We start from the raw sequence: 23,500 nt of genomic DNA, 5'->3' as shown, positions 1-23,500 counted from the left end.
AGTGGAGGACTGGAGGAGTATTCCGTCAGTCAAGTTTTTAAGTTTAGTTAAAGCAGGAACTCTTTTTGTCTGAGAATAGTCATGTAACATAAGTGGTTCTCAAACCTTTTCTCACCAAGGACCCATAAACGGACACAAATTAGACCATCATTTGTTAAGTGTCCCAGGGTCCCCATCTGATAAGATTTTTTGCTTTTAGATGTTTTATTACAGAAAGTGTATGCAACGGCAACCCATGACCAAAATAGTCATACATTATGCCATTGTGTTACTTATGGATGGAATTATAGGGGAAATAAATTATTCCCCCTTTTTGTTGGAAACCCCCTCAAGGACCCCTGGGGTCCCTCGAACCCACTGACATAAGCTATTTGGTGGAGGCTTTAATCCAAGAGCTGTATTATATTTCATCTTTATTTGACTCGAGTAGGAATCAAACCCATAACCTGGAGCCAACAAACCGTTCAGAGGAGGCGCATTTACTGTAGAACTCCATTGGAAAACTATGTGAGCTGTGCCAAGCCTTCCAAACCACGTGGGAGACAGTGGATTTGGTTACCCAAATCCTGAAAGAGGGAGAGAAAGAATTGAAGATAGCAGTGGCAGAGGGAGGTTTTCCCCTAGTCCCTTTGTTTTCCTTGTGTTTTTGTCAATAGGGGGGGTTTGGAAAGTTGATCTAGCCCCCCTCCCCCTCCCCCTCCCCCGCCCCCTCCCCTGCCCCTTGCGCGTTAAAAAGGACTGCGCAGTGCGCACCGTGCAGCCGCTGTGAGCGCAACGCGTCCTCGACAGTGCACACACCTAAACAACCTAGGACAGACAGGTAGAGGAGTGGAGCCGGAAGAACGAGCAAATCGGGTTGCCCTGGCACCATTTCTTTCCATTTGAACTCCAAACACTCGCTGGGTTACAACAGCCACCCGTTTTGAAGGCGAGTTATTTATGAGAGAGATACCATCGAGGGGAAACATGGAGCAGGGGAAGAAGATGATCCTGATTGTGGTGGATGTTCTTTGTGTCTTTGTTGGTGAGTGACCACCCTTTTCTCTCTGTTCCAAACATGGCTGAAAAATAAGATTTTTTTCCAGGCTTGGTGGCTCACTCACTTAATGCGTCATCTTGATTGCGTAGGGTTGATTATTGGAAAATCTCGATCACCCAAACCCAACCTAACCCTGATTATTCTGCAATTAATTTGCATACTTTACAAACAACACACACACACACACACACACACACACACACACACACACACACACACACACACACACACACACACACACACACACACTCACACTCACTCACTCACTCACTCACACTCTATATGGATTTGTCTCATGTTAGATATATATTCCAAGATCTCCATACAGGGAGAAACAAAAATAACTTGTAGTGACTAGTGAACTATATGGTGCCTATATAAACTTGTGTCTACTGCAACGTTGCTCATTACCTTGTTAAAACAGGCCAGAGTCTTTGCCAACAGTAAGACTGTAGCTCAAGTGAATTGAACTCTGGCTTTGATTGACCCCAGTGGGGATATTTTCAATGTGGTCATGACTCATGTGGGAGGAGAAGATGCAGGGAGATAGTCTTATCTTGGTTTTCATGTGATGATCTTGAGTAGTAAAGATGCCTCACACAGACACAGTCCGGCTCGTGTCCTGAACTTCACTGGTGCCTCTGATAGGCTTAGAGGGTGAGTGTCAACCACTGGCCATGTTGCTTTTTCATCATGTTCACAGTAGCTTGGTACGAGGGTGTGTGTTTCTCTCTTTCCCTCTGGCTCTCTACCTGTCTTTTATTTCCAGGATGGATAATCATCAGGCCATGTGAATGCAAACATACTTTTTGCATATTTTCCATTGCCCTGTGGCCTTGGTTAAGGTTAGGGTGAGCAAAGAGCACCGTCAATAATGAATCTCTCCCTCTCTGACAGTTAAGAGACGTGTTTTGAGAAACTGCACACCAAGTGTGTGTGTGTGTGTGTGTGTGTGTGTGTGTGTGTGTGTGTGTGTGTGTCTTAAGGGGTGCTGTACGGTGTGTGTGTGTGTGTGTGTGTGAGTAACTAGTGAACGGCCTGTCAGAACTTGCTCTGGACTGCGGAGACGGTACAAAACCATTTGTAGCAGATAGACATGGACAAAAAGCCTTATTCTCTCCTTCCATCTGTCACTCTCTCGTCAGCTCACTTTTACAATAGAGGTGGGGGGCATTTGTGGAGCAGTAAGCGGATGGGGGGAGCGTAACGTCCCTGTTATTATGTCTTATTATTCACTGCAGATTTTTAGGGGGGAAATTGGGGGGCAAACAAGACCGTACCTGCCCCGCTCAGCAGCCATGCAAAGTGAAGTTAATGGCCCACTGGTTGAAGGTTCAAACTAAAGAGTGGAATCCCTGTGAGGTCGGTACCTGTGTGTGTGTGTGTGTGTGTGTGTGTGTGTGTGTGTGTGTGTGTGTGTGTGTGTGTGTGTGTGTGTGTGTGTGTGTGTGTGTGTGTGTGTGTGTGTGTGTGTGTGTGTGTGTGTGTGTGTGTGTGTGTGTGTGTATCTGGGTTTCCTCACTGTGGCAGCAGATTGATATGGCTGGAATGTGCTGAATGTCCAAATTGTAACTGATCTCTGAATCTATTCTCTCTCTCTCGCTCTCTCTCTCTCCCAGTGTGTAACCTCTCCATCCTGCCATTTTTGTTAGACAAGAAGTAACACATACAACTATCTACATTATTTTGAGTGTACACACACACACACACACAGACACACACACACACACACACACACACACACACACTACTGCACATCCAGTTCTTCTGACACAAAGTACAGATGCGGGCAATGCTATCGACTATCGACCCCAGTTCAGTGTCATGACTTGACATATGATTTGCATCTGAGCCAGAGTGTGCGGTTTGCTATTTTTCCATAGGTTCAAAACTCAGCCCACATTAATCTAATGTTAGCTGCCAGTAATTCTGCCCGTTTTCTGCCAGCTAGTTAAATTCAACACACACACGTTGTTGATCAGGATCTGTAACATTAACGTTATTTGTTTTGCGCCTTTCAATATTGCTGGTAGTAATAGCCTACTGTTTGAGTCCCCTGTTGTTGTGAACGTGCATTGCAGTGGCGTCGGCGCAGCCAAACGGCACCTCAATGACTTCTTAAATCATTAATTAATCCCCCTGCACCCCCCGTCAATGACGATGCCATCGTTCATCACAATGTTTCACTGTGGAACCATCGCGATGGCTATTAGGGTGACATCGCACAAACTCTATCCAGACTTTGTAGAGTTCTTTCTATTTCCATATCTGGTGTTGAAGAGCCAACAGCAATGTCAGTGAGTGAAAAATCTTTTTTCTGCATCCAGACCCATCACTAAATGTGTGCTGGCTAGGGATGCATCGTTCCGACATGGAAATTTTGGCTCGGTACTGATTTTTCAAACACCACAATCGGTCCATCCCGATAGCCTGCTGATATTTTGTTTCGTATTGACCCATTTGTGCCCTCTGTCTATTATTCTGCCCTTCATTATTGCAATGAATAGAGATTTAAGGGTCAGCTTTTATCGTAACGACTTTCACATAACCGAAAATGCCCTTTTTTATTAAATAAAATAAAATAAAAATAAATAAACAGAAAGCAAATGAACATATAAGGAACATATTTGATCATAACGTTCTTTCACATAACAAAAGAAAATGCCCTATTTAATTAAAATGAAACAGTATTGTTACTTCAAGCTGATAGGTTGTCCTTCCATTCAAACTTGAACATCTTTGGAACAGATTAGTAACCCAATATATGTTAATGAGTATTGGTGGATTGAATCTTATTGACGGCCGATGAGCTGATTGTAGCCAACCATGCAAAAATTGTCCATTTCCAATATGCAACCGATATATCTGTGCATCACTAGTCCTACATGGCACGATCACATGATGAAAATCCCATTGAAACGACAAGTGGCACTTTTTTTATTCACCACAGGGCTGGTTCTGCCTTTTTAGGAATCCATTGTGTTTCCAGTGGTTTACAGAGCAATGCTAAACTAATGAGTTTGAAGGGACTTACTGAAGTCATTGCTTTTGGCTTTTGACTTTTGTGTTTATCTTGTCTTAATGTTATTTGGTCATTACGAGACGTCGAGGAGCCGTAATGGTCCCAGCTGTCTGTGGATGAGATGGAGCACAGCTGCTGCCTGCTGCTCTCCCAGCTCTCTGAAGTCACTGAGGTCAGGCTTTCTCCATCAGCGCTTTACTCATTATGATCCTGTCAACTGCTCTTTTGATTCTGATCAGGTGCTTTGGTTTGCTGCAGGGCTATTTACTTAAAAAAGAACTGGCTCAAACAGTACGGTAGTTGTTGTAGCTAATAATCTGTTGTGTTTAAAAAGGAACGGTTCACCCCAAAAGCTAAATCAGCTTTAGCCCCCCAATTTCCCTTCTCAGTGGACGTTCGTACTGTACAACACACAGCCGGTTAGCGAGTTAGTTAGCTGGTTGTGTGAACAACTCTGCAGAATAATCCAACCATTGAACTGTACATCCCCTTTGTTGTACTGTTGTACTGTATGTCCCCCTTTTTTGTTCCTGTTACTTTAAACCTGCTTGGAGTAGCCCATCAGATCAATTGGATTTACTGTAAACTTGTACATTTGTACAATTCAGATTGTGTCAATCACAGAAAAATATACAAGTCTGATTTAAAACCGTCCTTTCTGGCACTTATAATTGTTATACCAACACCGGCGATAGCCAGGCTGGAGGCATTATGGATTCGGGTTGTCCGTCCGTCCGTACGTCCGATGTTTGTTAACGCGATATCTGAGGAACGCCTTGATGGAATTTTGGTGGTCAAAGGTCAAAGTTCAAGGTCACTGTGACCTCACGAACCCCATTTCCAAGCTCTTTAACACAATATCTCAGGAACACCTTGACGGAATTTCTTCCAATTTGGCTCAAACGTCGACTTGGACTCAATGATGAACTAATTACTTTTTGGTGGACAAAGGTTAAGGTCACTGTGACCTCACAAACGCCATTTTCAAGCTTGTTAAGGCAATATCTCAAGAACACCTTGACGGAATTTCTTCCTATTTGCCTCAAACGTCCACTTAAGGCCATGGCACACCAAACAAACATTCTCAAACAAACACCAACAAACACCAACAGACAATTGTCTGTGAATGTTGGCAGATGTTGGAGATTGTTTGAAAGCATGGCACACCGACCAAACATATTCAGCACAACAGTCCCAAACATGTAAAAAAGAAACACCAGAAAAATAGAAACTGCACTGTGTTACAGCACATAGAAGATGGCTCAGACTGACACAGTTAGTTATACATCTGTCGAGTAATACAATGATACACCCAGTTTATTTATTTTGTAGCGACAGATGGCATTAAACGCCACACTCACGTGACGCTTCTTGAGAGAGAGGTGAGGGAACGTGCATATTTCTGCAGACTTTATCGAGGGACCATGAAGGCGTCATGTGACAGGCAACGCTAGTTGAAGCCTGGACCTGGAGGTCCTGCTGATGGCAGCTGCAACAGTGTTTTCTCTGCTATCAACCTGGTTAATCTCGCTATATTCTTCATCACAGCGGGTCATTACCCACTGTGCACTTAATCGTGCACTAGTTCTGCATAAGCACCTGCAGCTCTCCTTATTTTACTGACGTTCTCAGTGATCACACGGCTGTTTACATGTGTTTCTGAACGGCTAGCTAGTTATTAGCATAGCTCGTTGTTAGCCGTCATGGATGTTCTCTCTCTCCCTCATTATGTAACCTTGCTGCGCAAAACATTACTTATTTGCGGGAGTGCATGGGAGAAGTCTCCCGCTAGTGTTGTTGATGCCCAGTGTGATGGCACATGGTTGGCAGAGAAACGTATGTTTGCTGCGTCGCGTGTAACGTTAATTTAGAGGAGGCTCTGCTCTGCCTCTGACCAAACTGACCAGCATGCATTAGGCGCGCATGCGTGAGCTCCGTTTCCATGGATACGCGACTGAAAACATGGGAAGTTACCAGACAACAGCGAACAGCGAACAACGCCGGATTGAACAAGTCGAATCCTGGCAAACATGACAGAACATCGCCGAACACGAACAGACAAGGACAGACAGCTATGGCACACCAAACGAACATTTGTCTTTGTTCGTGTTTGTTCGTGTTTGTTTGTGTTTGTTTGAGAATGTTCGTTTGGTGTGCCATGGGCTTAGACATTCACAATGATGTAAACATACACAGTTTATATTCACATTCACAATTATGTAAAATACACTGTTTAGATGAGAATCAGCAGGCAGAGGACAGTGATGTAAAATACACTGTTTAGATGAGAATCAGCAGGCAGAGGACATTGCTTGTGTGTTCTTCCCACCCATCCCCATTGTGAATGTCAGATTATGATTAACAGAGTTGTTACAGAAACATCTCATCAAATTTCGAAAATGGAGTTTTGCAACAGACGGGACACAGCGAGTGACTGACAACAGCTGCTGCTGTTTGTCCCATCAGAGTGTTATTTATGTGCCATTTTAACATTTTGCTGACATGTTTGAGATCCTCCTCTCCAGCTGTTTTATTGACACATGTACATACTGTACAGTGTGTGTGTGTGTGTGTGTGTGTGTGTGTGTGTGTGTGTGTGTGTGTGTGTGTGTGTACACTGTACACACACACACACACACACACACACACACACACACACACACACACACACCACACACAGTATCTGTTTCTGCCAAGTACGTGTCAGTGTAAAGTGGGAAGTGTTGACTTCTGCTCTCTGACATTCCTGTGTGGAAATAACCAGCAGAGAGAGAGAGGGAGATGCATCAGTGGAATGGAGAAAGTGTGTGTGTGTGTGTGGGGGGGGGGGGGGGCTTAAAGAGTGAGTTTAGATCAGCGCTCAACGTCCATTGAAAACCCACAATGGACATGCTAGCAAGCGTGTGTGTGGTTAAAAAAATGTGTAAACTATGGTCTGTCAGACTTTGAGCAATGCTAAGTTGGTTGGATGAGAGAGAGAGAGAGAGAGAGAGCACATGGACACACACACACACACACACACACAGACTCGTCTCAAGAGTCTCCATATCATAGTTTCAGTTGACTAGGTCACACTTTTCACTCATTGGTGTATTTCTCACTAGTGCCTTACTACTGAGAAACAATATTTGTTGGGAACACTTCATAATACCTACGCTACGAAACACTAAATAGGCTACTTAGTTATTCAATATACTGATGCAGAGAGGGTTAAAAATAGGGAGACTCCCGCGAAATGTTGGCAGGTATAATCTCCAATGTGTGGCCCTTCGCTTACTTGATGTAAGTCAGTATGGCCCTCAGGAAAAAAAAATTGCCCACCCCTGGTTTAGATTCACATTCACAATGATGTAAAAATACACAGTTTAGATTCACATTCACAATGATGTAAAAATACACAGTTTAGATTCACATTCACAATGATATGAGAGAGAGAGAGAGAGAGAGAGAGAGAGAGAGAGAGAGAGAGAGAGAGAGAGAGAGAGAGAGAGAGAGAGAGAGAGAGAGAGAGAGAGAGAGAGAGAGAGAGAGAGAGAGAGAGAGAGAGAGAGAGAGAGAGAGAGAGAGAGAGATCTTTGCAACATTTAACGAGACTTGATTCTGAGGTGCACACAATTAGTTAAGTTATCCTTTATTTATCCCCATGGGGAAATTCATCCTCTGCATTTGACCCATCCTCTACTAGGAACCTTCCTAGAACTAGGAGCAGTGGGCAGCCGTAGCATAGCGCCCGGGGACCAACCCCAGCTCTTTCGCCATTGCCTTGGTCAGGGCCACCGACAGGAGTATCAACCCTAACATACATGTCTTTGATGGTGGGAGGAAACCGGAGCACCCGGAGAAAACCCACACAAACATGGGGAGAACATGCAAACTCCACACAGAAAGGACCTGGGACGGACCGGGGTTCAAACCCGGGACCTTCTTGCTGTGAGGCAACAGCGCTAACCACTGAGCCGCCCAGTGATTAGTCAATATGGCTGTACAGCAAATTATTGAGCAACTGAAAATGACACAAAAAAGTATTTTTTAAATTAGTAATCCTCACCCTTTTTGTATAAATAAATGTTCATTTTGTGTCTCTCTATTGCAGACTCATAACACAATAGTAATTCAACTGAAAGCTCATAAAAGCTTTTACCTTTTTCTAAACACTCAGTGTCATGTAGGACTTTACCAAGAAAAATCCCCCAGCCCACAGGAAGTGATGCATTTCTGGCACAAACAGAAGAAGAAGTGGGTCGTTGGCAGGAGCAGCGATGGCCAGCATGGCTGAACTGACAAAGAAAAGTGCAGGAACTCACACTACTGGCAAACAATTCAAAGAAAAGGACGTGCTCACACAAAATATCATCAAAATCCTAAAACTGCAGATTTTACCACTGATTTTCTGACAGTTTAGACAAATCCTCCAGGCTGATCTGAGCTCCAACTGCAGAGGGTTGTTACTTGTTACTTAATATGTGGTTCTTCTCGGCGACGGCGCCTCTCATCTTGAGAGCTGAATAACAGGAACACTTCCACTTCCCGCACAGGGTCACCGGTCAAGGGAAAGTTGTACTTGTGTCTGATCCCGAATTCCATCATGTTTATTTTCTCAAAGTGGAATCGGGAGGAAACGGATTGGGAAAGCGTAAAACAATACTTTCCCTTCTTCCTGTATCTCTCCTGTGGCCGCTCGCTCCATTCTGTCACCGATGACAAATACTGAGCAGAAGCTTTGTTTGAAAGAGAGAAGGGAAGAAGAATTTTTTATTGTTTGCTAGTGTAGTCAGTCTAGTTTAGTCTTGTTTATTTGTGTAGCCAAGTGGTTCTCAAAGTGGCGTCCGAGGACCCCCAGGGGTCCTTGAGAGGGTTCCAAGGGGGTCCCTGGCAAAAAGGGTAATTTTTGCCGCAATAATTCCATCCATAAGTAACACAATGACAGAATGTATGACTGTTTTGGCCATGGGTTTCATACAATTTGTAATAATATCTAAAAGAAAAAATCTTTATCAGATGGGGGACCCTGGGACAAAATGGGGGTCCGTCCGTGGTCTAATTTGTGTCAGTTTAGTCCAGAGGTTCTCAAATGTTTTTCAGCCAAGGACCCCTTACAAGATAGAAAATATACCGGGGACCCCCTCATTCTGATTTGTGATTTTGGGCTAAGCTGAATTGTTTCCACGGTAACGTGCTTGACTTTTAATTTGATAGGTTTGTTATTAGAATGTAATCCATGAACCATTTTAGATTTAAAGCATAAACTATTTTTGTTGAACTATGAAGATTTTGCAAAAAAAAGATATATATATATTTTTTTTATTACATTACATTTACATTACGTCATTTAGCAGACGCTTTTGTTTTGTCCAAAGCGACTTACAATATCACAATTTGTCAACAGTACAGAAAACCACTATGCAACACAATAAATGACAGCCAAGATATTTTGATAGACTAGCACCATGTAGGAAGTAGTTTGAGAAGGAATAAGTAACATGTAGCATTTTATTTTTTAATAAAAAAAAATAAAAAAAATTTTAACCTGAAAACTTTTCGCGGACCCCCTGGCAAAGTGCCACGGACCCCTGGGGGTCCGTGGACCCCCATTTGAGAACCACTGGTTTAGGGGGCCTCGACATAAAAAAAAGAACACAAGTAGTATACAGTATGTCAGGGATACTCAACTTGCTTTGCCCAGGGGCCACTTTTGTGAAATGATAGAAGGCCAGGGGCCAGTTAATAAACAAACAATATACATTTTTCTGTAGCGGATTGTAGGTTTTTGGGGTGTCAGCCGGAGTTTAGTCTGACAATGTTGTGCACACCGGATAGTTAGTTAGGTTAAGTTAGTTAGGTTAAGTACAAACATAAGTGCCTGGGTAGCGAGCAGACGGCGGTATTTGACAATTTAGCAGCTAAATCATAGATTATTGAAAGATATTCCATATTCCAGACTGAAATGCTATAACAGAAGTGGAGTATTGGCCAGAATGACATGACTTTGGACACTTATTCAGCGGGTATCTTGCATGTTGCGTTCAGGTGCACTGTAATTTTTTATTTTTTATTTTTTTTCAATTCCATCGCGGCCCGCCAGTTGAGTATCACTGCAGTATGTCATATACATACTACATCATAGAGGTTACATACTCATATACATACTACACATAATTATTTGGAGGGAAACCGCAGCACCCGGAGGAAACCAAAGCACGCATGGGGAGAACATGCAAATCCACACAGAAAGGACCGGGCTAAAGATTAGTTTGCTGTTGTCAAACTTCATTTAGAAAATGAACAAACTCAACCGCTGCAAGTCAAATGTCAGACTAGAGTGACATCAAAGCAACCCCCCCCCCCCCCCTCCCCCCGCATTAGCGTCATCACTGCATGCTTCATCTCAGATAATGCATGGCTCTATCTGCATTGACCTGTATTGTACTTGGGGTCATTTTCTTTCATCTCTCTCTCACTCTCTCTCTCTCTCTCTGCTCAGCCAGCCAGCCTCTGGTGGCGGGGGGGGGGGGGGGGGCAAGGGGGGGTGCCCCCATAACACAGGCCTATAAAAACATAGCAGGCCTTCTGGAATAATAGGGCAGATAAAAACAGTCGGGCCCCACCGAGATAATAGGAACTCTCCATGGGCTCGCTCCCAGACTGCTGCAGCACGGTTGATATAAAGGGGGGATCGACTTCTTTGCAGATCCTGTTGTTAAATAATCTGTGTGTGTGTGTGTGTGTGTGTGTGTGTGTGTGTGTGTGTGTGTGTGTGTGTGTGTGTGTGTGTGTGTGTGTGCGCGTGTGTGTCTGTGTGTGTGTGTGTGTGTGTGTGTGTGTGTGTGTCTGTGTGCGCGTGTGCGTGTGCGTGTGTGTGTGTGTGTGTGTGTGTGCGTGCGCGTGTGCGTGTGCGTGTGTGTGTGTGTGCGTGTGTGTGTGTGTGTGTGTGTGTGTGTGTGTGTGTGTGTGTGCGCGTGTGTGTGTGCGCGTGTGCGTGTGCGTGTGTGTGTGTGTGTGTGTGTGTGTGTGTGTGTGTGTGTGTGTCTGTGTGCCCTTGCCTAACTGGTAGCCACCAGGGACTTGTGTCAAACAAGCGTCTCTTATCTAATGTTCTCCTTGCACCCTGCAGAGTAAACACTAGTTAGCTCACACTTCAAAGAGGAGCGGAGGAGGGCGTGCTTGACCTGCTGCAATGATGGCTGACCAGAGAGATGGCCTGTGTTGAGCAAAGCAACCGATCATTGCTTATTTAATTATATAGCGCTGCTCTCGGGGACAGGGGAGAAGGCTGTTGCACCGCTGTGTTTTCACATCCATTGAAAGGTTTCATGTTCCTCTTGTATACTGTATGTATATTGTCTCACACCCCTTTGGATACTGTAAAAAAAGAATTGGCTTCAAGCTAGAAACCACACTGTTTTTCTTAGTTCCTGAAAAGCTGTCATTTTGGCGATGCAAGGTAACAAGTACAGTGTATGGTAAATAGGTAAGTCTGTAGACTCCGCCTCTGCGTGGTTAGTTAGGGTTTTGCTTGTGGTTGAAACTCTAAACTGTCGACTGAGAGGAGAAACGGAAGCAATGGCTGAAAGCGAGGAGAGGAAAGGGAACGTTCACTGTAAATGTTCACACCTGACGGAGCGTCGCGGTGTGTATGACCTCAGACTTAATTCACACTCCTGACCAGTAGACACACACACATGCAGTCTTCATCAGTGACATCATGTTGGAATTGCCTTCCCAAATTACCTGTCTGGAACAGGTTTGTGTGTGTGTGTGTGTGTGTGTGTGTGTGTGTGTGTGTGTGTGTGTGTGTGTGTGTGTGTGTGTGTGTGTGTGTGTGTGTGTGTGTGTGTGTGTGTGTGTGTGTGTGTGTGTGTGTGTGTGTGTGGTTTCACTAAATCCCACCTGTCAAGAGGACTGTCACACACAGTCTGGAGGAAGGAAACAATCTGTTAGTGGAGAGCCACTCTGATGCATTACCCGAACAAATATACAGCTTCCCGCTTGCAAAAACAAACTGGGACCCGTGCTCTGATGAACTGGACGGGTCAAAGCTTGGAGTTCTTGAAAACAGGAAAACTGTTTAATGGTTGAGTGTAGAAAGTTCCTGACATGGGCCTCGTGGACCAGCCTATTGTCCTGCTCAGATTTAAGAGACAGCTTTATGTTCTTCTGGAGCCGCTGTGCCAGTCTGGCTCTGGGCCTTTTCCTCTCTTTTCTCTTTTCTCCCTCCCTCTCTCTCTCTCTCTCACTTTCTGTCTGTCGATCTCTCTCTCTCTCTTTCTGTCTGTCTCTCTCGGTCTGTTGATCTCTCTCTCTTTCTCTCTCTCCCTGTCTGTCGATCTCATAAGCATGTGAAAGAAAGGTGGGGCGATGGGGTCAGCAGAGGTGGAGAGAACAAGACCTCCATTCCTTACACTTTTCCGTGAGAGATCAGTTTTGGGGAATTTCTCATAACACCTGTGTGTGTGTGTGTGTGTGTGTGTGTGTGTGTGTGTGTGTGTGTGTGTGTGTGTGTGTGTGTGTGTGCGCGTGCGTGTGTGCGTGTGTGGAGGTTATCAGCCTGTGTGTGAGAGTAGGTTATCACCCTGTGTGTAGGTTATCAGCCCCTTTTTGTATGTGTACTGGGTGTGTGCACACATCGGCACGTTTGCATGCTTTGTCGCACACATCTTTGTAGGCGTGTGTGTGTGTGTCCAGCTCCCAGGATCTTGACCATGTAGAATCTACACAGTGAATTATGTATATCGCAAGAAGGGCAGTAAGGTGCAGCATAGTAATTATAGAGCAGTTTTGATTCTAAGCGTGATATCAAAAGTCTTGGAAAGATAAGCAAATTAACGACTATATTCATGAGGTAAACCTCCTGTTTGCCTTCCAATCTGGTTTTATAAAATCACATTCCACTGATACATGCCTGCTCTACCTTATCCATTTCATTAGAAAGGAGGTAGACCAAGCAAAATGGTGTGGTATGGTGCTTTTGGACCTTCAAAAAACATTTGATACAGTCGACCATAAAATGTTGCTGTCTAAATTAAAGGACATGGTTTTAATAGCGTGAGTCTAGATTGGATGAGATCCTATCTCACAAATAAGGATCAGTTTGTTGATGTAAATAGTCAGTTCCCTTGGAGGTCCATTGTGGGACCAGGGTGCCCCAGGGGAGTGTCCTGGGGCTTCTTTTATTTCTTTTGTATGTCAATGATATGAGTGATGCTGGTTCCTGCCAGTTATTTTTATATGCAGAGGATTCTGGCTTGCTTGTGTCTCACCCGGATAAGGCAGCTCAGAACTTGAAAACATCAGTGTCTGGTTAGCTGACAACAAACTGTCCTTACACCTGGGCAAAACAAACTGTCCTTACACCTGGGCAAAACAAACTGTCCTTACACCTGGGCAAAACAAACTGTCCTTACACCTGGGCAAAACAAACTGTCCTTACACCTGGGCAAAACAAACTGTCCTTACACCTGGGCAAAACAAACTGTCCTTACACCTGGGCAAAACAAACTGTCCTTACACCTGGGCAAAACACACTGTCTTACACCTGGGCAAAACAAACTGTCCTTACACCTGGGCAAAACAAACTGTCCTTACACCTGGGCAAAACAAACTGTCTTACACCTGGGCAAAACACACTGTCTTACACCTGGGCAAAACAAACTGTCTTACACCTGGGCAAAACAAACTGTCCTTACACCTGGGCAAAACAAACTGTCTTACACCTGGGCAAAACACACTGTCTTACACCTGGGCAAAACACACTGTCTTACACCTGGGCAAAACAAACTGTCCTTACACCTGGGCAAAACACACTGTCTTACACCTGGGCAAAACAAACTGTCCTTACACCTGGGCAAAACAAACTGTCCTTACACCTGGGCAAAACAAACTGTCCTTACACCTGGGCAAAACACACTGTCTTACACCTGGGCAAAACAAACTGTCCTTACACCTGGGCAAAACAAACTGTCCTTACACCTGGGCAAAACACACTGTCTTACACCTGGGCAAAACACACTGTCTTACACCTGGGCAAAACAAACTGTCCTTACACCTGGGCAAAACACACTGTCTTACACCTGGGCAAAACGAAAGCAATTTTATTTGGTTCTCAATTTAGAATGAGAAGCTCTCCCGTTTTTAACGTCACAGCACAGGGGTCTGTTATAATGTCTAAATCCACAGTAAAATACCTGGGCTGCAAACTTGATAGTGTCATCTTCGGGGGAGGATATGGCAGTTTGAAGTTTTAGAAAATGTGCTTAAAGGATGGGTTTTCCGTGGGGAATATGAATATATATTAAATCTCACGCCCCTAAGGTTTTCGAATCCGTTGAAATTTTTGAAATTGGAGGTTTACTCACAGAGATATCAACCGAAATCCACTCTGTGTGTGGGGGGGGGTGGTGGGGGGGAGGTGCGGGTGCGGGGACTCGAAATACTACATTTCCCACAATGCACTGGGCTCGCGTGGCCTTCGTTTTTATGCCCACCCCTCAGGCATTTGGCTGATATCAAACTCCAGTAGGTGGCGGTAATGCACATATATGTTTGCCAACCGCCATAAAACTCAAAGAAGAAGAAGAAGAAGGCTTCGACAATAATATATGGAGAGAAGAAGAAATAAATCGAAAATAAATCGAAAATAAATTGCCTCCAAATTGCACCACATTTAAACTGAAGTATATATGTCGGGAGATGTCTTCATAAAAAAAAATTCATGCATTTTAAGGCATTTTCGTAGGAGTTACGCGCATCTGATGTTGTAACTATTTTCTGTAAAAATGTGTAAAAACGGGTACATTGCTCAGCGTTGATTTCGTTACTTCAACCCACCTACTACTAGATGTAAAATTTGACGAGCTTTCCAATGCCGCCAGTCCCGTGTCGATTAGTGCTTCCGTTCCCGAGATAATGGTCTCTTTGCAAGGAACTATGGGAAGCTAATATTAGCTACAGCAGGCTAGGCGGTTGGAAAGATGGCTGCCTTTTGGTTTTTGTCAAGGCCTCTGAAGGGGCGTGGAGGACCTCTAGAGGCGGGACCATGGCCAACAACAGTTGTAGTTCATAGGTGCACGACTTCCGCAAGGCGGACTTAGGCCAGATGACGCGAAACGCGTCGGCTGGCCCAAAAAATATGTGAGAGATGCTTGATATCTCTGGGAGTGAAGCTCCAATTTCAAGAATTTCAACGGATTCGAAAACCTTAGGGGCGTGAGATTTAATATATATTCATATTCCCCACGGAAAACCCATCCTTTAAAAGAATTAAGTTTTTAGCCAGGAAATCAAAGTATCTTGATGTCTACCTTGAAGACACTGGCAGTGGCTCTGGTCCAAAGTAATTTTGACTACGGTTGCACAAGTTCGTACAGCAGTATATCTAAACATCTAAGCAACAGAGTACAAACTGCACAGAATAAACGTATCAGACTAGTTCTGAAGCTTGCCCCTCATACTCACCTAGATGCTCACCGTGGAGGCCAGAGTGGCCATGCTGAAGCTCAGTCTGCTTCATGGTATTTACTGGGACTCAGCTCCCAATTATTTCAGAGGTTATTTCATATGAGTTAGTGATTCCCACAACCACAGGACCAGGGCCAGTGACCATAATGTCAACATTCAGCACTCTAGTGGGGAAAAGTATGTTAGCCTACACTGGAGCAGTAGCGTGGAATAGTCTACCAGCATCACTTAAATCCATTAGCTCACAAAGTCAGTTTAAAGGTGCAGTCAAAAAGTGGCTGATGGCCTTGTGTCTTCTGAATGCAGAGTAGTGAGGACAGGCAGTCATCTCTTGTGTCTTCTGAATGCAAAGTAGTGAGGACAGACGGTCATCTCTTGTCTTCTAAAAAAATCTCTTGTCTTCTGAATGCAGAGTAGTGAGGACAGACGGTCATCTCTTGTGTGTCTTCTAAAAAAATCTCTTGTCTTCTGAATACAGAGTAGTGAGGACAGATGGTCATCTCTTGTGTCTTCTGAATGCAAAGTAGTGAGGACAGATGGTCATCTCTTGTGTCTTCTGAATGCAAAGTAGTGAGGACAGATGGTCATCTCTTGTGTCTTCTGAATGCAAAGTAGTGAGGACAGATGGTCATCTCTTGTGTCTTCTGAATGCAAAGTAGTGAGGACAGATGGTCATCTCTTGTGTCTTGTGAATGCAAAGTAGTGAGGACAGATGGTAATTTCTTGTGTCTTCTAAACAAATCTCTTTTGTCTTCTGAATACAGAGTAGTGAGGACAGACTGTCATCTCTTGTGTCTTCTGAATGCAAAGTAGTGAGGACAGGCAGTCATCTCTTGTGTCTTCTGAATGCAAAGTAGTGAGGACAGACGGTCATCTCTTGTCTTCTAAAAAAATCTCTTGTCTTCTGAATGCAGAGTAGTGAGGACAGACGGTCATCTCTTGTGTGTCTTCTAAAAAAATCTCTTGTCTTCTGAATACAGAGTAGTGAGGACAGATGGTCATCTCTTGTGTCTTCTGAATGCAAAGTAGTGAGGACAGATGGTCATCTCTTGTGTCTTCTGAATGCAAAGTAGTGAGGACAGATGGTCATCTCTTGTGTCTTCTGAATGCAAAGTAGTGAGGACAGATGGTCATCTCTTGTGTCTTCTGAATGCAAAGTAGTGAGGACAGATGGTCATCTCTTGTGTCTTCTGAATGCAAAGTAGTGAGGACAGATGGTCATCTCTTGTGTCTTGTGAATGCAAAGTAGTGAGGACAGATGGTCATCTCTTTTGTCTTCTGAATACAGAGTAGTGAGGACATGGTCATCTCTTGTGTCTTCTGAATGCAAAGTAGTGAGGACAGATGGTAATTTCTTGTGTCTTCTAAACAAATTTCTTTTGTCTTCTGAATACAGAGTAGTGAGGACAGACTGTCATCTCTTGTGTCTTCTGAATACAGAGTAGTGAGGACAGACGGTCATCACTTGTGTCTTCTGAATACAGAGTAGTGAGGACAGACGGTCATCTCTTGTGTCTTCCTGTGAGAACAGACAGTCAGCTCTTGTGTCTTCCTACAGCTGCTCTGCCTTCAGCCATCCTGACACTGATGTTCAGCCCGTACCAGAGAGGGATCTACTGTGACGACAAGAGCATCAGCTACCCATACAGGAGAGACACCATCTCCCACGGTGCCATGGCTGCTGTCACCATCAGCTGCTCCATCGTCATTGTGAGTCCCAGTTAAGCTAATCACTTAACATTACAAAAATAGACAAACATGACAAAAACAGATACAGTTACGGTAGTTGCACAATGGGAAAAATATTGGACAGTATAACAATTAATTCTGCAGCAATTGTACATTTTGAGAGAAGAAACTGTTTACACTATCACTGATTTTGAAGAGGACAAGACAGCTGCCATTTTAAAATGTGTTTCCCACTTGTAAAAAATGAGTGCTGGCACAAAAGTAAAACTGACAACGGATTGTTTTGAGGATTATTTAGACTATTTCCGTAACTATTTTTTAAAATGTTTTACTATTGTTGAAATATTGAGTAGTGATCAGTAAAACTAAAACTAAAATCCTGAATATTAGCCTTTTGGATTGAACCCCCTGATTTTCTCTCCATACGTCTTCTATTCCTGCCACAGATCACATCAGGAGAGGCCTACCTGGTCTACACCAAGCGCCTGCACTCCAACTCCCAGTTCAACCAGTACCTCTCGGCGCTGTACAAGGTGGTGGGCACCTTCCTGTTCGGAGCTGCTGTCAGCCAATCACTGACCGACCTGGCCAAGTTCACCATTGGCCGGCCCCGCCCAAACTTCCTGTCCGTGTGTTCCCCGGTCGTCTGTAACGGATACATGCTGCAGATCAACTGCACCGGCAACGTGCGCAACGTGACCGAGTCTAGGTGGGGATACACATGCTTATCTCTGTCCAAAACTGATACCAAGGCCAATATTTTTGGAATTAACATGCTGATAGCTGATATTTGAGCTTATAATCAATATATTTCAATTTTACCATTTTCATGCTAAGAAAAAATAAAATAAAATAAATTTGGTTAAAAAAAAATCTTTTTCTGATCTTATTTTATTCTTGGACAGATGGAAACACCTCTGAAAGACATTGAAACTTATTGAAACCCAGGATGATAATAATAGTCAGAATATACGTGGAATCTAATCAAAATGTTGCATAATTGCATAGACACTAGGGGTGGGGGAAAAAATCGATTCACCTAAGTATCGCGATTTTTAATGTCACGATTTTTTGGATCGATCTTTTATTCCAGAATCGATAATCGCAAATTTAAAAAAAAAAAAAAAAAAAAAAAAAATTTGGGTGCTTGCAGTCAGGCCACTCACTGGACAGCAGGCTAGGCGCCGCCTACTGGTTTACTAGTGGTTTTATTACTTTATTAGTTAGTCTGAAGTAATAATTACACTTCAGGGTTAAAGTGGGTGCATCTCATTGTAAAATTGGACTTCAAACGGCCCAAATCTGGCTTCAAACGGCCCAAATTTCACGCGCGTTGGCCCATATCGGCCTGGCCTGCTTGGTATCTAATGCCCGGCCTGAATTATGATCCCAGTCCGCCCCTGTTTTTAACTATATCGCCCAGCCCTACTCATGATATATAATATACAGTCTCTAGTGTATGATTCAACTTTTCCCATGTTCTAATCTAGTGTAAAAAAGCAAACAAACTGAAAAAATAAAAGAAAAAAATAAACAAAAATCGCAATAAATCGTAATATCGAATCGCAATAATCGTAGAATCGCAATACTTAAGAATCGCAATATAAATCGAATCGGCACCCAAGAATCGTGATAGTATCGAATCGGGAGATAAGTGAATCGCCACAGCCCTAATAGACACCCAATATAGTATTGATCAATTCTACAGTAAATAATCTAATCCAACAATCGCCATCATATCCATCAGATTGGAGATGGATGACACAGAGTGGCAAATTTATTTTATGTTATTTTATTTATTTATTTATAAGAAAAAGGCCAATATCTGCAAACTGATATACTGGTCTAGCCCTGATCCTCGTCTCTTAATTCTTTTGTTTGGATTTTAATTTGTTAAGTTACCCTACAAACAGGTGAATAATGTATTTGTGGTCTGCTGTTTATTTTGCCTCCAGGTTATCGTTCTACTCTGGCCACTCCTCCTTTGGGATGTACTGCATGCTCTTTCTGTCGGTGAGTGTCCCATCGTCGCTCCAAAAAACAAACACACACACACACACACACACACACACACACACACACACACACACACACACAACTTAATCACAGAACAGAACGAGGTGCCGACACGGGCGCATGGCTGACGTTCCATAACATCATTGTTGTAATGCTACACACTGTACAATGGTCGGAAGATCACTAATTCAGTCCAAAACGTATCACAAAAGGGTGTTTTTCCTCTTTTGTGTGTGTGTGTGTGTGTGTGTGTGTGTGTGTGTGTGTGTGTGTGTGTAGCTGTATGTGCAGGCCCGGATGCAGGGGAAGTGGACGCGGCTGGTGAGACCGACCATCCAGTTCTTCTTGGTGGCATTCTCTCTGTATGTGGGATACACGCGCGTGTCCGATTACAAACACCACTGGAGCGATGTGCTAGTGGGTCTGCTACAGGGGGCGCTCATTGCTGTGCTCACCGTGAGTATATCTGTGTGTATGTGTGCTCATTACTCAGACATTTCAGTGTGCTTGTTAGGTATTCATTTAATTTTTCATGATAACTGCAAGTCTTCATTTTGGCCATGGACATTGTTGTGTTCCTACACTGCACTTCCCATAGATCACCTGTCAGTCAGTCAATGAAACAATGAATCAATGACTCAATAAACAAACCAATCAATCAATCAATCAATCAATCAATCAATGTCTTTTTCGCATTTTCTTTTGATGACGTTTTTTATTTGAGTTTCTGTAGGTGGCTCTCTTCTCTTTGTCTGTTCAGCCATGGTGGCTATCGCTGCTCATGCTAACTACCCACAGCACCCAGTTCTTCCTCTATTGACTGCAAACAAATCTCTGTTGCTACTGCTAGAAACATAAAACGCATCACTTCCTGTGTGTCAGAGGAATTTTCCCAGAGCAGTTTTCTGCAGAGCGGTCTCTGGAACACTCTCTCCCAGCCCGTCCAAGACTCACCCTTACTCACCATCTTCAAATCCCTCCTAAAAACCTACCCGTTCTCCCAGGCATACAACCTCTCCTACCCATAACCACATCTACTGCCCCTCCCTGCTCCCTCTCTCCTCTCGTCTGCCCGGCCCCTCTTCCTCCCACTCCCCCACCCCCCTCCTTCTATGTATCCCTGCTTACCTTCACTATCTATTCTGTATCTGTAGTGTTCCCTGTCCCTCATTTCTGTTTTTGTTTTTGTCAGCATCTTTGGGTCAATGAAAAGCGCTTTATAAGTTACATGAATGATGATGATGATGATGATGATGATGATGATGATGATGATGATTATGATGATGATGATGATGATGATGATGATGATGATGAAATACACATTGAGAAAGACCTACCAGACTCTGTCTGTTGAATCACTATCATGTACCAGTTGGTGACAGAGAAAGCAAAAAGAACATCTATTTATATGAAAATGCCATTGAATTTTGCTTTAATCAACTAGCATAACTGCCAGGGTATTGTTTTTATTTTAAATCTCTCTCTTCTATTTTCAGGTCCGTTACGCCTCGGACTTCTTCAAGCAGCGTCCGGCGCCTCGCTGCACCCGACCAGACACGGCTGAGATCGAACACCTGGAGCGCAAACCCAGCCCACAGCCTCCCGACGCGCAGCACGGAAACCACTACAACTACCCCGGACCTGTATGAACACATTACCGACAACAACGACAAAAAACAACAACTTTGTACACCGCTACAGCTACCCTCTAACTAGCTAACCAGGGCCGACATTTTGATAACCGTCACCAAAGGATCTTGTAGAGCAAAGAAAGATCGCACAACCACCACTATCCTGGAATCATGATGTGACTAGACCTGCTTCCTCTGGAGATGACTTCACAACTTTACAGCTGTGAAAACTCAACAGAGATTCCCAAGACCTGTGTGTCTGTGACTTTTTAGTTTGGTGTGAGTCTTGTCATGTCATGACATGTCATGGATTTGCTGTGTGTGTGTGTGTGTGTGTGTGTGTGTGTGTGTGTGTGTGTGTGTGTGTGTGTGTGTGTGTGTGTGTGTGTGTGTGTGTGTGTGTGTGTGTGTGTGAGACTATTTGATAGTGTGCAATTTTTTATCATGTTGTTATGTCTCTTAATGCTGTGCTCTATTTGTTTGAAGAGAAACCAGTTTTAGACACAATTATATTCCATTTCAAAACTGTGAGTTATGTAAGAAACGAGGGAAGACTGCCAAAGAGATCTGTCGTTTTCTTGGTTTTTGTTGCCTGTTTTGTAGTCCGGCCTTTGGTGGCAGTCAGATAAGACTGTGTTGTTATATTAGAAAAACTGTCTACACTGGAAAGAGATTCTGTCGGTCTGTCCCTGACACTTAAGTCATGTTTCTATGCCATGTCTCTATTTTCCTGCCTTTTACATGCATATATGTAATGACAGACTGCTTCAAGTGTTACATACATACAACTACCATTATGTATAGTGCTAACAGCCATGTTTATTACTACTGTATCTAATAAACTGTATAGTTTTTACAAATGTATCACCACTACTTTGCTGTGACACTGCACTGTAATCTTTGGAGCTGGTCACATTGTATCCAGCTATCTCAAACTAACTAATGTTGCCCTTTATATGTAGCAGCTGAATCTGAGATGAATGGGGCATAAGATGGCTAAAGATGTTCGACGTTATGGAGCCATGTTTCCTGTGCTCAATATCCATCAAATGTTTTTCTCAGCACTTTTGGTTAACATTGAAACTCCCTAAAAGTGCACAGGTGTGTCAATGTTGCGCCATGTGAAATGCTAATGTAATTAAGCTTTTTTTTATGTGTGGTTATTCTCTGACAAGAGCTTTGAATACTCCCCATCCTACAGCCCACTTTTTCTTTTCTTTTCTACACCGTTAGGGATATTTTTTATGACTGTATCCAGTTTCTCACTTGGCTAAGCAGTTTCCAGGTTAGGGCAATTCTTGCTCAGCTAGGCTTCTGTGAAAGGATTCCCCCCTCCCTTCAGTTACTGATATGATCTACTGTATCTTTGTCTTTCACTTTCATGGAGGGATCAAATGTGACACAAACCAAATACCAAAATGGGCACACCTTCATGGACCTGCCCCCCCTCTCTCTCTCCCTGTAAGAACATCATGTGTGTGTAACCTCCTTGTCGCATTGCAGATAATGTACACGCTTTTATTCATTGTCTCTCCCCCCCGTTATTGGTTGCTTTGTGTAGTTTCTATAAATATTAGCCAGCATGTTGTCTATGAGTGCTTCCTTCTACAGAACAGTGTACATGTGAGCAGTCGGATTGTTGTCATTTAACCCCTCCCCCCCCCCCCCCCCCCCCCCCCCCCCGGAATAATGATCTGCTGCTGCTTTTGAAAACGGTGCACAACACCACCTGGAAGCGAGGTTCGTGTCCGGACCTGTTGCTGGGGGGGTTGTGGGATTCCTCCGTGCCAGAGGAATGGGGCCGTTTGTTACGCCATCTCTGAGACACATGCAGAAGCCATTCGCTTTAAAATACCACACTGGATTAGCCAGGGCAAAATCATTTCCGCCAAAAGTAATCAAATACAACCAATCATCACTCCTCATGCCTAAACAGTCATCAAAGCATGCTCGTTTTAAGTTATCCTTTATTTATCCCCATGGGGAAATTCATCCTCTTTATTTGACCCATCCTCTACTAGGAACCTTCCTAGAACTAGGCGCAGTGGCCAATTTTGCCATTGCCTTGGTCGGACCGAGGTTCGAGCCCTGGACCTTGCTGTGAGGCAACAGTGCTAACCACTGAGTCACCATGCCGTTTTAGTTGAATCCCAATATGAAGTATGATTGAATGTGGCAGCTCTTAATTTTCTGACTATATTGATTTTATATTGATATTGTGATATAAGACTAGATACAGTATCATCTTAGATTTTGGATATCGTTTATTGTGATATGGCATAAGTGTTTTTTCCTGGTTTTAAAGGCTGCATTACAGTAAAGTGATGTGATTTAGACTGTTCTAGCTGTTATATTCAGTGATTTTCAATAGGCTAGTGCAGTGGTTCTCAACTGGTGGGTCGGGACCCAAACGTGGGTCGCGGGGCCACTTTGAGTGGGTTGCGGATGTGTGCATGAAAAAGGACGCCTCAGTGTTTTGCTTGCACCTGTGTTTACCCTGCCTTTTCCACACAAAATGCCTGTGAAAAGGGTGTATTTGCATTTTGATACCTATAGTCTCCGCTCGCAGTGGAGGGAGGGGGCTGCACTGTGTATTGTTTATTGTTTATTGAATGGATCCCCATTAGCTGATGCCGGGGCAACAGCTAG

The 23,500-nt window shown here is 43.7% G+C and overlaps 1 protein-coding gene across 1 annotated transcript; it reads left to right on the top strand.

The window, feature by feature from the left end:
* The first annotated feature begins 773 nt into the window (after positions 1-773).
* Positions 774-22,426, top strand: LOC310773746 (phospholipid phosphatase 2-like). Its single transcript, XM_083633688.1, has 6 exons — positions 774-1,024; positions 17,074-17,225; positions 17,651-17,913; positions 19,160-19,217; positions 19,500-19,676; positions 20,717-22,426. Exons 1-6 carry the CDS (start codon positions 940-942, stop codon positions 20,867-20,869), a joined length of 888 nt encoding a protein of 295 aa, XP_083489814.1. The 5' UTR covers positions 774-939; the 3' UTR covers positions 20,870-22,426.
* Positions 22,427-23,500: the final 1,074 nt, after the last annotated feature.

This window comes from Poromitra crassiceps, assembly GCF_964638095.1.
Source record: "Poromitra crassiceps genome assembly, chromosome: 3".
NCBI classification, from domain to species: domain Eukaryota; kingdom Metazoa; phylum Chordata; class Actinopteri; order Beryciformes; family Melamphaidae; genus Poromitra; species Poromitra crassiceps.
The sequence above is the reverse complement of the archived record's forward strand: the minus strand, read 5'-3'. Positions and strand labels throughout refer to the sequence as shown.